The sequence below is a fragment of the Lissotriton vulgaris genome, chromosome 7 (assembly GCF_964263255.1).
Source record: "Lissotriton vulgaris chromosome 7, aLisVul1.2, whole genome shotgun sequence".
NCBI classification, from domain to species: domain Eukaryota; kingdom Metazoa; phylum Chordata; class Amphibia; order Caudata; family Salamandridae; genus Lissotriton; species Lissotriton vulgaris.
The window spans coordinates 1,410,908,709-1,410,923,728 of record NC_141695.1 but is presented as its reverse complement, the minus strand read 5'-3'; the positions used below and the strand labels follow the sequence as shown (position 1 = coordinate 1,410,923,728).

General features: G+C 43.6%; 1 protein-coding gene across 1 annotated transcript in view; it reads right to left on the bottom strand.

Annotated features, from left to right (window-relative positions):
* The window catches only part of LOC147705742 (phosphatidylinositol transfer protein beta isoform-like), a 276,208-nt gene that overhangs the window by 188,834 nt on the left and 72,354 nt on the right, over window positions 1–15,020 (bottom strand). Inside the window, exons 3-4 of the mRNA XM_086932188.1 lie at window positions 10,812–10,957; window positions 6,905–6,996 (exon numbers count right to left, since the gene is read on the bottom strand). Of these exons, the coding sequence (XP_086788314.1) occupies window positions 6,905–6,996; window positions 10,812–10,957 (238 nt within the window). The remainder of the gene's footprint in view (window positions 1–6,904; window positions 6,997–10,811; window positions 10,958–15,020) is intronic.

Sequence of the window (15,020 nt, the reverse complement as noted above, 5' to 3'; positions counted from 1 at the left end):
AGTTGCAGAGTTTGACGTAGGGTTGGACATAAGACGTCACTAAGAACTGTCACTAAGAAGTGATAGTTCTTTCAGGACTCTCAGGAGTTCTAGGACAAATCAAAACAGAAGCAGGGGGAATTCCTGGGCTGCTGGAGGCTTGGTTTGTTTAAAGAACGCGTTGTACTTTCTAGGAGTCTAGGGAAGTAGCCTTGCCGTATTTGGACTGCATTGGCTATGACTAAATATGGATATGATTCTTATGCCTTTATAAGGATAGGATTTGTTATAACCATATAAGGGCATGAATCGGGAATATTTCATTAGGGTCCTAGATACGTTCACAACAATACCCTAGGGGGAGGAGGGTCGTATTGTACTCCCATGCTGACGGGAGGGGGCATTAGCAAGAGTGTTCCGTGCCCAGCATGGGGATCTAAAATTTATGATTATACAATCTCCCTCAAAGTTTTTCCTGAGGGGACCGCCCATCCCACCCTTTATGTTAACAGTATCTGGTTTGCCCCCTCTATTGGAAAATCACAGTTGTTGGACAACCAATATAAAGTTTTATTTTTAAGTGTGTTGTGGTTTTCCACTTGACCTTTCCTAAATTTGGGGACATTTACAAGGACCGCAACATAGGCACCACATTCAGGCGGCAAATTAATGAAAGCTGGGGTCTTTCTTATGATAGCAGACATTGGATCCAAGTGGCTTCTCATAACATTTTCTATGGGCACTGATTAGGTCTCGCCTGTCGATGCGCATGCGCATCGAGCAAGGCGAGAGTATTGCGAGTTATCCACTCTTTATCCACACTGCAAGGAATCGTGGCGATTCCTTGCAGTGCCCGTGACTTTTAAGGTCAATGCGCATGCGCATTAAGCTTATGCGCATGCGCATTGACCTTAAAAGTCACGGGCGCGTGCATGTCCGTCTTTGTTTACCCGCTCCGCCCCCTCCCGCCGTGTCGCCTTGCCTACTCTCTTCCACAGCCTCCCCCAGCTCCGCCCCCTCACTACTTGATTGCACAGCCGCTAGGCCGTGCCTCCCCTACTCTCCTCCCCCCTCCTCCTCTCCTCCCCTGCCTGCCTGCCGCTAGCCTTGCCTACTCTCTCTCGCACCCTCCCCCAGCTCCGCCCCCTCACTACTTGTTTGTTGTTGTGTGTTTTCCCCTTTTTGTTACCGGGTGCTCTAAGTGCTGTCCGCCGCCTCAGGGGCCAAAATACCATACTCCGCACATATATGGAGCCCCCACGTGTGGTCCACCATAATGTTGTCCCCGTAGGCTGCTCTTAACTATGTAGGGACGCTGGGTTCCGTCTCTCCGTTGTCCGCCTACAGCCTGCTGGGCCCACCTCCCTCTTGGCAAGCCGCGTACTTTCCTGCCTCAATACGCCGCTCACTGCACTTCCTGCTTTTGTTGTTGTGTGTTTTCCCCTTTTTGTTACCGGGTGCTCTAAGTGCTGTCCGCCGCCTCAGGGGCCAAAATACCATACTCCGCACATATATGGAGCCCCCACGTGTGGTCCACCATAATGTTGTCCCCGTAGGCTGCTCTTAACTATGTAGGGACGCTGGGTTCCGTCTCTCCGTTGTCCGCCTACAGCCTGCTGGGCCCACCTCCCTCTTGGCAAGCCGCGTACTTTCCTGCCTCAATACGCCGCTCACTGCACTTCCTGCTGCTCCAGCGCCGCTCCTGGGGGAAACTATCCTGCAGCAGTGCTCAGGCTGGGGGCATCGTTTCGGACCCAAATCTTCTTTGAGGCCGGGGATCAAGGTCATGTCATGTACGTGTCATGTACGTGCCTGCCTCTTTACATCCAGGTGGCTAACCATTTAAAGAGGATGAATGCAGTATGTATGTTCCAGGCTGTGGGAGCCTCACCAAATGGCGGCAATTCCGCTTGTGCGCCCTCTAGCGCCTCCCACCGCCCCGGCATTGGCACTATAAAGTTAATTCTTAACATATGAGGAACTCTAAAGGCAAGTTTTGAAATAAATGGGGGGTGAACTTCTGGCACCACCACTTGCAAAGATTACCAACCACCACATGGCCCTGGCAAGCGTGCAATGTCTTGTGTGCAAAAAATAGAAATAATCGAGTGGCCCAGCAGCCAACTGTCAATAGCCATGGAAATCCTTTTCAGGCGACTGTGTGATCTGGAAAAGTCTGTCACTCACAGCGCAACATCCAATTGATGAAGAGTGTTGACCCTTTGCCCCCTGTAGTATGCTGTTTTGGGCAGAAGCAGAACTTCCACAACACTTAAACAGACCAATGGATAAGGAGGGCTGACTGAAAGCCTATGTATGTCTATATGATTTTTTTATGATCAATTATTGTTTTTTTAAACATGAGGCTAGTTACACAGCTAATGCGGTCTCTAGGCAATGCCTAATAGAGTCCAGAGAAGGAGGAAGTGTGCAGCTAAAATGTTTTCCTTACCCACACTCACCCACACTCACCCTCACTCACCCTCACTCACCCTCACTCACCCACCCTCACTCACCCTCACCCACCTTCACCCTCACTCACCCACCCTCACTCACCCTCACCCACCTTCACCCTCACCCACACTCACCCTCACTCACCCTCAACCCCTCACCCTCACTCACCCTCAACCCCTCACCCACCCTCAACCCCTCACCCTCACTCACCCTCAACCCTTCACCCTCACTCACCCTCAACCCCTCAGCCTCACCCTCAACCCCTCACCCTCACTCACCCTCACTCACCCTCAACGCCTCACCCTCAACACCTCACCCTCAACGCCTCACCCTCACTCACCCTCAACACCTCACCCTCACTCACCCTCAACACCTCACCCTCACTCACCCTCAACCCCTCACCCTCACCCTCACTCACCCTCAACCCCTCACCCCCTCGCTCACCCTCACCCTCTCACCCCCTCACCCTCTCACCCCCTCACCCTCTCACCCCCTCACCCTCTCACCCCCTCACTCACTCACCCTCACTCACCCTCACTCACTCACCCTCACTCACTCACCCTCACTCACTCACCCTCACTCACTCACCCTCACTCACTCACCCTCACCCTCACTCACTCACCCTCACTCACTCACCCTCACTCACTCACCCTCACTCACTCACCCTCACTCACTCACCCTCACTCACTCACCCTCACTCACTCACCCTCACTCACTCACCCTCACTCACTCACCCTCACTCACTCACCCTCACTCACTCACCCTCACTCACCCTCACTCACCCTCACTCACCCTCACTCACCCTCACTCACCCTCACTCACCCTCACTCACCCTCACTCACCCTCACTCACCCTCACTCACCCTCACTCACCCTCACTCACCCTCACTCACCCTCACTCACCCTCACTCACCGCAACCACAGCATTTTCACTAAATATATTTAATAAACTTTAAGCTATTGGCAATATAAAATAAAATCCATTTTATTTACGTATTAATTATTAATTGTTTTTTAAAGGCATTGATTTTTTTAATATCAATACATATAAGTCACATATAAGTCCCGTTAATACAAAACATGTTGCTTTACAAATGCTAGAGGTGTCACATTTACAAAAATTATAACTATTGGCTTTGTAAAGAAGAAAGCTATTAATTTAGCTATTTAGAAAAAACAACACATAAATAAAAAACAAAAAAATAAATAACACCTATAGCTCAAACTTTCCTACTGCGAGACCTATTGCATTTCCAATGCAATAGGTCTCGGAGAATTTGAGTTAGAGCTTTTAGAAATGTTTATGGCTTTTTTTTTTTAATTCTTTAGCATTGGCTACAGGAAACAAAAATGCTAAACATTTACAAAAAAACCCATAAACAATTCTAAAAGCACTAACTCTAATGCTGCGAGACCTATTGCATTTCTAATGCTTGTTTTTCCTTTACACTTGAGCCCTTGTTAGAGGTAATGATTGCACTTTTTCCATTAGATGTGGAAGTAATCTTTAGCAGTTCCGTTCCTCATGGCCTAGATGTTTATTTGGTGGCCTTTCTGGGATAGCCTTACTCAAGTTAGATGCCATAGGGGGACTGTTATAACTCAGGACAATGGCTTCGCTGTTTTTACCATTATTTCCATTGTTTGCCTCTGATCTGGGTCTGTCCCGTTGGAACCCCATACTTATTTTATCCAAATTACCACTCAACTTATTAACCTCCCTGGCTACCACCTTTTTGTGGAGGGGCCTAATCAGCTCAATTAATTTGTCATAGACGGCTTCTATATTAAAAGTACCAGAGGTTACATCTAGATTTTGTTTTGATCTTGTTCGTGTGGTGACCATATTCCCTGCTGTGGCGATTCTTTTATCCTTTTTCGCCTTCAAACTTCCCTGCCCTAATGTTTTCTTTTTATAACCCTTTGCTTTCGTTGGGGGGTAGGTAAAGACTAATGTCCATAGCAGGTAACCTAGGTGTATTTGAGATGCCTGAAAGCTCAACGCCATTATTATTATTAGTTATACCCTCTGGTAAGCCAATATCCAGACTGGCTTCACTGGTCGGGCTGGGCACTTCGCTTATATTGGCCTGGTCGACCAGCATAATACTTGACCCCATGGAAAGGCGCTTCTCGTGCGATCAATTTCTTTAGTGAGGACACTAACAGCTTTTACCAGGTATGTGTCAATGGTATTACACGCATTTTCAAGCATTGGTTTTGCACGTCTCTTCGCCATAGCTAGGAATTACCAGTGCTCGCTCCCCGTAAGAAACTTAGTTAAACTAAGTAAAATACTCCTAAGGAAACACATGTACCTATAGTCAATTTCTTACCCTTATACCACACTTTCAAATCTTTACATAACTGTATGGGGTAAATAGAAATGGGAGCAATACAAATGTCTCATAAAAACCTTATTAGGGGGGGGGCCAGCCCAGCCTCCTATTGCCTAAGACGGGCCAGCCTTGTCCCGGGCTTCTCCCGGCGTCGCCTGCGCGCGTCCCGCGAAGTGGAAGCAGCGCCTCTCTTTTGAGGGCCACCGGGCGCGGAAGTGGGCGTAGGGAGACCTGGGAGCTGTAGTCTCCCCTCTCGGCAGCCGCGCGATGAAACCAGCAGCGGCGGCAGGGGAGACCGCCAGCAGGTGGCCCCAAGTTCAGGCAGCAGGTCAAGTCAGGTAGGTTGTAGTCCGGCAGAAAAGCAGCTCCGCAGTGTTTCGCACAAAGCCCCCAATACAATACAAATCTATATCACTCCAATACAATACAAATCTACCCCATCCCACTCCAATACAAATCTACTAAATAGGCTCCTTGCACCATCTTATAGAGGTTATGAAAAGGAGTTTTGATCATACTCTTGAGGCACTATTCAGGTTTGCAAGGAAACTGGGTTCCAAGCCAATTGATGCATTAATGCACATCTACGCCACACACTGTTCTGTTATTATGTAGGGGGCAGAAGTTTAAGGTTTTTGCAAGGCTTCACTTCTAAGACAGCAGAAAACTCCTTCCTTAGAAGACTCCTGGTAGTACCCACCAGTCTCAAGATTTACTATGCCTTACGGAATTAGGTTTGGTCCCCTTAATACACCACATCCAAACTACACCAATCATGTTATGGCGATTCATTTGGTCAAATGACGAACCTTTACTTAACCAAGCAATAATACAGGACTGTTTGAGTCTTGATTACATACACAAAATTCCATGGCTCAGTTATGTCAAAAAGCAGCTTGAACTAATGCAATGCAAACTTTACACCACACCACTACAATCCAACCCACTCCACCACAATCCAACGTACCACAATATACCCCTCTTAACCCTCTCCACCAAACTCCACTCCAATCCAATCTGCCCCACATTATTCCACTCCACACCAACCTACTACACCCCAATGTAATTCACTCTAATCCACTCCACTGCAATGCATGCAACACCTATCTACCCCACCCAATACCAGTCTACCACACCCAACCCCACTCCAATCCAATCTAACCAAGTGCACTTCACGCCAATCGTCTCCATTCCACTCTATTCCAATCTACCCAACTCCAATCCATCCCACTCCAACCTAACCTACTCCAATCCACCCCACTCTTACAATCTGCCCTACTCCAATGCACCCAATCCACCTCACTCCAATTTACTCCACTCCAATCTACCTCAATGTACTTCAATCATATCTACCCTACTGAACTCCACTCCAATTTACCTCACCGCCAAACAACATGGCTAAAACACATTGTCAAAGTCAAGAGCTTTCACTTAGGCCACACCTATTAGCTAAGCCAATGCTTGTAATTGCTTACTTACTCTAATGACTAGTAATACCAGAACACCTTCTAACTTTTTCTACATCTGTGAGTCAACATTGGTGAAAGCATAGGTGCAGGACATCAACTGCCAAGCATGAGAGACAATGGTAGCACATATGTGAGAGTAACATCAGTTCTATGAGGGACACACCCACCCTGGTAAGACAGTATTGGGGTTGCACTGCTTGCACCAGACATATATAGTGATTTGTCAGAAAGGGAGATGTTCAGAGACCGGATATAAGGTTTAGTAATCAAACCAACGGAATCCAGCATGTTCGACGTCGGATGGGTGTATATGGGGAATACAAGCACTGCAGTGGGCACTAGTATTTATAGTGTGAAACTCACTGTTCCTATAAAAGACAAGGAGAACAAAAGAGCTATAATGAAGCGGAGAGAGGCTAAATGTTTTCAGTAGATTATCAGATTCTGCACTGGGGTGGGAGGGTGCAGTTATTTGGGTGGCATATACATTCTTCAATAAAAAGACAATGCTCAATAAGGAGAAAACTCACAGATTACATATCAGAGCGAAGACACATTTTTTACATGGGCACTAGTGATAAGCATCACATATTGAATGATCATTGCGTGTGAGCGTGTATACAGCACTTACAACGATGTTTAGTTTTTGGGGGTGAATACTCACTGGTTCGACAGTATGGGTAGGCATTCCAGGCTTTCTCGTGAAAGATAAGTGACCCCTCTGGTGCAAACATCTTCACAAAGCTTGGGACTTTACTGTAAAACAAGAAGTCAGGTGTCAGAGAGTGCCACGAAGTACATACACCTCTTTTTCTATGCACAGCTGGAAGCCCAATATTAGAAAGCTCAAATAAAAGCCAATCCTAGGTAGGCCTGGCAAAGGAAATGAGTCAAAATAAAAACAACTCTGTTCTGAGACCAAATTTAAGAACCATACACAAAATGCTCTCTGAAAGCGAGCGACTGTCAGCAAATAAACTTCTGTACATTATCACATGTTCACATTAACTTCAAAAATTGTGTATTTTCTTGCAGAGACTCATTTGCTAAGTCATGCCCAATGTGGGCTTCTTCCTGCATGTCAAAATAAAAGATATCAAGCAGGCCACCGTTTCTATTCAAATTCTCCTAACTGATGCATTTAAGTTGATCACAAGCTTCTCAGCAAGGACAGGACATCTACTGAATGCTTCTTCCTTGTACACTTGAGCTCACACTCTGTATGTTTATTGGGAGCCCATCTATCCAAATACCTAAGGATTTGTTTAGAGCGTGGGCACTCACAAACATTTCCCCAGGGGCCACAAACTATGGTCTGTTGTGTGCCAGAGGGCATTAATGGTAGCACGGTAGGAGTGGGGCTTTGTGAGGGGGTTAAAGTGGGCATAGGGCAAGTGAATCACATACATGGTGTGGTCAGTGAGTCATATGAAATTGTATGGGTTTCTTTCCTTACTGCCCTCTAAATGAAGTCCCCAGTCTCTAGTAGAGTCATAGATTTAACAATATCTGAATTGCTATCCCTCTACTGCACCTTGGGGTAAGCCTTTCTGCTTTCTGTTGCTAGCTTGGGAGACACAAGTGAATAAAGGAAGTAACCAGAAGAACTGTTTGATTCTAGACAACTGCCTAATTTCACTTTACCTCCTTTTTCTTCATTATGGCAAACAAGAGTACCATGAAATGCACGAGATCAGGATATATGCTGTACAGACCTATGGTTTTTGATTTCATAAACTAGAAAGTTGCCCATGTGTAACACCAACCCTGATCACTCAGAGGGTTCCATGAGGCAACTGACTTGTCTCTTAGTTCACTATTGGGATTGTTGTCAGGGTGTGAAGAGGCATGAATATTTCTACACTCATTTTTTAAAACGATCGTTTTAAAATAAAATACTTCTACACGCAACTATCTGTTCTGATGTAATAAGGTGTAATACTTTTTCATATTAATGAAAGACACTTTTCGAATTTTGAAGCAACAGAAAAATGAATGTGTTCCTAAAGTTACGTTTTGCATGGCACCTTATTGCTTCTTTTCATTTACTTCAGTTAGCCTTTAAATACATTATTTCCCGTTTATTTAACTTATTTTTGAATGTTCGTGCTTTTGAAGTAAAGAGCAGCCCAGTTTACTCACTCAGCTGGGGGCCGCAAGAGAAGTTCGGGAGAGCCGCTAGCGGCGCCCGGGCCGTGCTTCGACTACCACAGATTTAGAGGTTCATAGTATTTGCGGTGGAAATACCGCACACATCAAATACTTTAAAAGGTGGGGGTGCACTATATACTGGGTGGCACATTTCCTCATCCCTAGTTCCACACTTCAGAACGGGCATTATGCTGCAAAACTCATGTTTATAACCAATATGGGGATTATCAGATGGACTCGAATTAAGACCTTAGTAAGTAGAGTGGCAAGCAAATATTTACTAGGCAATACCCAACTGCTTTTCTGTTGGCGTTCTCTGACAGAACAACTCGCTGCTATCGCCTCATGAGGCAGGTGTCTTCCTGGGTCACTTTACAGTGTAACATCAGACATTTTCAGGCACCATCTTCTTTATATTAAAAAACACAATATGTGCGCTTGCTGAAGCCCTGATAGCAATTAAGCCAACTTTGCATTCATTTTCCTGATGCACCTTGAATATATTGCCAATGTGTCAAGTTACACATGGGCACCAAGACAACCTTCAGCACCCTACTGACAGGGAATTTACTGTGTGCAGTCATCATCAATACACTTTTAGTTTAATAAGTACTAAATCTCTATGCCATTTCTGATAACGGCCAAGTCTTTCTAAATGTGTGGGCAGGATGCCTTGTTCTTTGCAGTCAGAAAATCTGTGGCTAATTCTAGGATCTGTAGGCATAGCCTGATAACCCTTTGTTGGACTGAATGATCCTTTACTGTTACTCCCGATGTCATCTGTTAGTCTTCCCCAGTTCTGACTGGCTCCTTCCTCTCATTTTGCATGGCCCCACTTTCTGCAGTAAGAGAATGAGCCACTCTTCACATACTACAACTGCTTCAGGTTATCTCCCCTCCCTTGCGTTAATAAAAATCTGCAACATATGGGTTTCCACAAGTGATTTCAATGTAATATTTCAACATGGGCCCTTGAGACATGCACGGCCCTATGTCTTCCCCCAAGGTTCTAAGGACATCCTTCAGTCTTGGTGGAGAGGATCAGATAAAACGTGTCCTGGTTCGCCAGTGGAATATTTATAAGAGTTACATTTATGCCTAGAGCCATTGCACCCCAGTTCAGGTCTTTACAGTAGTATGGAGACCTTCTCAGTCATAGGGACTAATCCTTGCTGAGCCTCTGGACATTTAGGTCTGACTTTGAAGCCTAAACAAACTTGGGTAAATTTCTGACTTCCAGGAGGGTTGGATCCTCTCAGAACTAATCTGAAAACTTAGTACAGTCCCTCAGCAGGTCAGAGCAGGTACCACTCTTTCACAAGATTTCTTGGGAACAGGCCATTAGCACCAACTGGTTTGCTTTCCTCAGCCTTCCAATTTTACTGCAAGCTTTGTGTATCAAGTGTTCTCATGTGCCCTTTTAGTACATATTACTTTTTCTGGTTTCTTGATGCCCTGTGCCTTTTTTTTCTAAGCCACGCCTAATGAAAGTTTCATACTTCATTATTTTCTTCTTGAAGTGAACTGAATATTGACGAGAAGAGGCACAGGCACAGTCCCATCTCTATCCTAACTGCTATTTGTGTTTGGAGTCTTCTTGTTGGAAATATCTCAATTGCCCGTACGCGTCCTTGTCTACAACATGTGGGGAAATGTTTTCTGTCCTTGGTAGTTTTCAGGACTACTTGCCATTTTTTGACAGATCCTTCTTGTGTGCTCATAAATGATTCCCCTTCCTTGAGAATGTACACACAGAACCTTTTTTTTCTATTGAGCTCACTTTTTCTTTTTAAATATACAGAGCCACAGCTTGCTATGCACTTACACACTCACAACTCATTTATCGGGAACTCAGAAGATTTTCATTAGTGTGAATTTACAGATATTAGCTTCTTTGTAGAGTTAGTGTGTTTTCTACTGCAAAATACCACAATTCCTCTTTTGCTATCCTACCTCAATTCTCCAAGGTACACCGACACTTCAGAGCGTCCCAGGTTTGCTGTACCCACCCATTTTCCCAAGCAAAGCTAACGTACTAAACGAGTATATTATCCATTACAAACTGATGATATGCTTGTGCTCACACTCCAGGCTGTAAATCAGTGGTGTCAAAAAAAGTCCAAGAGAGAAAATCCTTCAGATTTAGGAGATAAATACTATGTACATTAGTTAAATTAAGATTCATTGCATGTACGTGCATCTTAAGAAAAATATCTTGAAAATATGGGATGAACCTCGATCTACATTGGACAACCCTGCTGTAACCTGTCACTTTAATGTACCATTTTTCTTCCACACCTGTTTGTCACACACCTGTCAAAGGAGGATTTCCTTCATATATATTTTAATGCAAAAATAAAGCTCTAAATTGTCGATTTTTATTTTTAGCAAATGCGCCCGGCTCTTCTGTTTACACTCACCTCTGCAAGTGGTATATTTTGTGTGTGTATTGCCCTTTTTCGCCATCCCTCTCGTACGGCTCATTCTTTAGCACCTCAATCCCTTCACCACCTCCGGTGTTATTCTTGCTGGCCTCCGCCACAGAGTACAGTTGACCAACCTGATACTGCAAAATCAGAGAACAAGGGTTAGGATATCCTCAAACCCATGCTCACCCATGGAAATGGACTACGCCCCCTACAAGTCAACCTAGCACATCTAAGAGAACGGAAGCCCACTCAGCCAATTTGCCAATCTGTTAAACTGATCTTAAAGTTGATGACATCTGAACTACTCCTCAGCTTAAGACTGTCAACTTCGCTTACAGAAGATAATTCTGTTCTTCCTCAAGAAGACATCCAAGAATGTCATTATTTAATAAGCAAGTCAAGATCAATTGCAATGTGAACAGAAGCAAGACATCTTATTGTCAATGGTTCTTCTACATCTTCATTGTCTGCTTGTTATGCGTCACATGTCTGAAGAGCCACAGCTTCCACAGCCTCTTACCTAGCAACCAAAAAGGCTCAATAGGAGGAGGGGGGGAGGGATACTTCTAAATGTACTTTAGGCACCTGAAATACACTGTACACTATGCAGTCTAAATCGCAGTGTAGAGATGGGATGACAAAAGAAAAAAACGTTGTGTGGCTACCTAACCACGCACTTCTTTAATATGCCTTTTAAAATACCTGAGACTAATATTAAAATATTTTATATTGCTTTGACTCATTAATAACAGTTGGAAGTCCCAAGACGGCTAGCAATGAACCAAGTAGAGACAAGATTACAAATGCCTGAACAAAGGGTTTTAGCAAGCCTGCAGCGTCGCCACCTTCCTGTGGGTCACTCATGTGAGTTCCCAGAGCACATATTGAGATGGTTTATTTGCAAACACCTTGAAAATGCATCCGAAAAAATGTCTTTGCTGCAGCCCAATAACAGACCTAGCATTAAACCTCTAAATCGAGACAGGCATAGTGAAAACAGCTAGTTGAAACTAATGAGTTGACTGCGGATGCATGATATGCCAGTAGTAACTTACATAACAAACTTGATACATCTAAATATTGCAGCACAATTGTAGAGGAAAATGTGCTCTGCAGCCTTATTCAGTTTACGTCTAGTAGAGATCACATTCCAAATCACAAAATAATAGTTAAACAGAGCAAAACCCATGGAGAGATGTCCAGAACACTAATATCTTGATATTTCTGGCAACTGACTGGATAAGTACTTTGAAGCACATGACCCTGAGGAGGTCGCTATGCAAGCTTCAAATCATAAGGCAGAAACACCAGCACAAATATGCTTTTCCTGAAGACCATGCTTTCTTTAGAAAAAGGGAAAAAGTCAATTTAGAGGGAAAGCTTCCAAACACTCAGTGAAAGTTGAAACAATAAGAGAAAAATGTGTTTCAGGACATGTTTTACATAAATAAGAGATAAAAAGTGCTGGCTGGCAGTCACAACATTCTCGTTGCTAACTGCTGCAGTGAACAGACCTTTTTAAGACCTCGCATAATCGTTGTGGGAGCACAGAAAGAATAGTGCTGCCATTCGCTGGTTCTGAGGCAGCCGGTGCTGTAATCCATACCTTGGTGCTGCTTAAAAGGAAGCAAAAGGCACCCACAATTTGCAAGGAATGCTTTGGTTTGATGGGAATACGCTTGGGACACAACCAAGCATGGGACTTCAGCAGACCCAGCTGTTAAATGCCACTGGCGGTTTCCTTTGGAAAAAAACAGGCATCAGAGAACAGGTACGTTGCACAGTCTTTTCAGACTGGTCTTTTAAATATTAGAAACCATGAGAAGCATAGTTCCTGTTTGAGGTATTCAAAAAGAAAAGACGGGCAGTCTGTATTTAAGAGTGCTATTTTTCATAAAAGAAACATATTTCTTTAGCTGATGTAAAGCAGTGAGCATTTGAATTTTACAAAGGAAACTTTCGTTTCTCTACTGTCAGTGTTGGGGATTTTTGTAACTTTTTTAAAAAGGCACAGCTTACCTACTCTGTACGATTTCACTACCTCTGGATGTTATCTGTACATAACGTAGGTCTGGCCTATGTATACTGAGTCCCTTGGTGACGTTCAGGAATCATTTTTGTGACAGGTATTTGTGTCAAAAAGCCAAACCACCCATACTTTCCTAACTGGGTCTGTTCTGTTCTGTTGTAAATGGCATCTAATGTTGCCCCTGCTGATGTGTCAACTATCCCACCCCGTGCAATGGGGTTTGGTGGTGTTAGGCAACGTTCCTACTGGTGTTTAAACAAACACATTTCTAGATGCATTTCAATTCTGTAGGAGTTGATAACCTTAATGAAGGTAACAGATATAAAGCGTTGCAATATGAATAAATCTCTAATATTTCATGATCTGAAAATGTAGCAATTATTCCTAAAACAGACAGCATATTATACACTGCATCAGTAACCCAATTTTCAGAAAAATGTACTGAAGGTAATGACATCACTGAATGTATGATAAAAATAAATGAAAATGAATGAAAGTTCAAAAATACATTAATAAGAATTAAAAACTTGATGATTAAGTACATCATTTAGAATATAAAAGTTTGTTCCGGTCGAATACATTTAAAAGTCTCTTTTGCATTTGAATTGAAAATGGACATGGCTTCAGTTTTATGTTGATCCTGTGTTGTAGAAAGTGTCCACTAACAGTCAAACTAAAAGCTAGCTCTAAGCAAAGCCAGAACAGAAAAAGATGAACCCAGAAATACTCCATAGTTCTACTCATGGTGAAGCCAGGTCCGTATCTTTTGGAAAGGAAAAGGTTCAAAAGTTTGTACTTGCATGTTTGTTTGTTTTTGGGCTGGCGGTTGCTTCCTGTTCCTGTGGAGCCATGGAAAAAGTATCACAGTTAATGAAATAGCCAGTAACTGTAAGATCAATTGTTGAAATAGCATCGTATTTAGTTGAAGTTATTTCTGCTGTTTTTGTTGAAAAACGTTGAAATGCTGAAGTTAATAGTTGATGTCTTTTGCTGAAAAAATATTCAGATGTTGAAGTTATTATTTGATGTTTTTGTTGATTGCTCTATGCCCCAGTCCTTCCTCTCCTCTACCTTAATTCCCTCAGGATGGCGTTGGAGAGGATTCCCGCAATACTACTATCCCTTCCATGGCCTCTCAGTAGGCTCGAGAGCCAAGTGTGGGGCCACACTCAGGTTGTAACGTTGATTGTGTATCTCCTGTTGTGGACTCGCAAATCTTTCTATAACAGTTTTGAGCGTCAGCTAAGCATTGAGGCCATACTTATATGAAACTTGAGCAATGACCCACTGCCACTAAGATATATTTTTAAGCCACCTCAAAATTTGAGGGGCCGCAGTGGTCCTTTACACGACACGATCAAGTGGACAGTCTGATGCTGTCTAGCAATGGGACCTGCGCGGGTCTTGTGATGGTGTAGCCTGGCATTCGTTTGCAGATGTTGCAGTTCAAGACAAAGCCAATAGTCTGACTTCTGATCCCAGGCCACCAATAGCACTGTTGCAAAGAAGAAATAGTAGCTATTATCCCTGAATGCGCGGAGCCCAAGCACTTGTGTGCTTTAAATGATTAATTCCTGCCTACTATCCATATTTGGAAATACTCTATCCCCCACTCCAGGAATCTGAGCATATGGAATGTTGTTTGCATCTAACTTGTAGGAGTATTTGAGTGGAAATGTCTTAGGCACTGCTGTGCTGCTTTTGAATGAAGCAATTACAGCCACCATATTCTAACCGTCTTTTCTCGTTGTTGGACGAGTGTGTGCAGCTATGGAAGCTGTGTGAACAGCCCCCCCCATGTGGCTTCAACAGCCAATTAATTCCCTTCAACGTGCACACCATCACGTTGATGACTCAGTGTGTTAATCACATGAGTTTTTGGTAGGTCGTTTTTAAACTTCACTACCTGTTCCCATAATTTTGTATTTTATTTATGCCAACTTGTTTCATTCTTAAACCCATTTTGTTCCCAATAGTTTAAATATTTATTATATCATTGCACACAGTAAAAGGAATCAAACACAATGAGTGTTGGGAATTCTCGATCCGTGTTTACAAGTGCAACTATCAGGGCTTTTAAAGATGCCAACCAAGCCGTACTATTACCTAGAGGTAGTTTTTTGGTGCAATGAGGACGGAACTTGCCATCCAGCATCTGATCTTTAACAAAA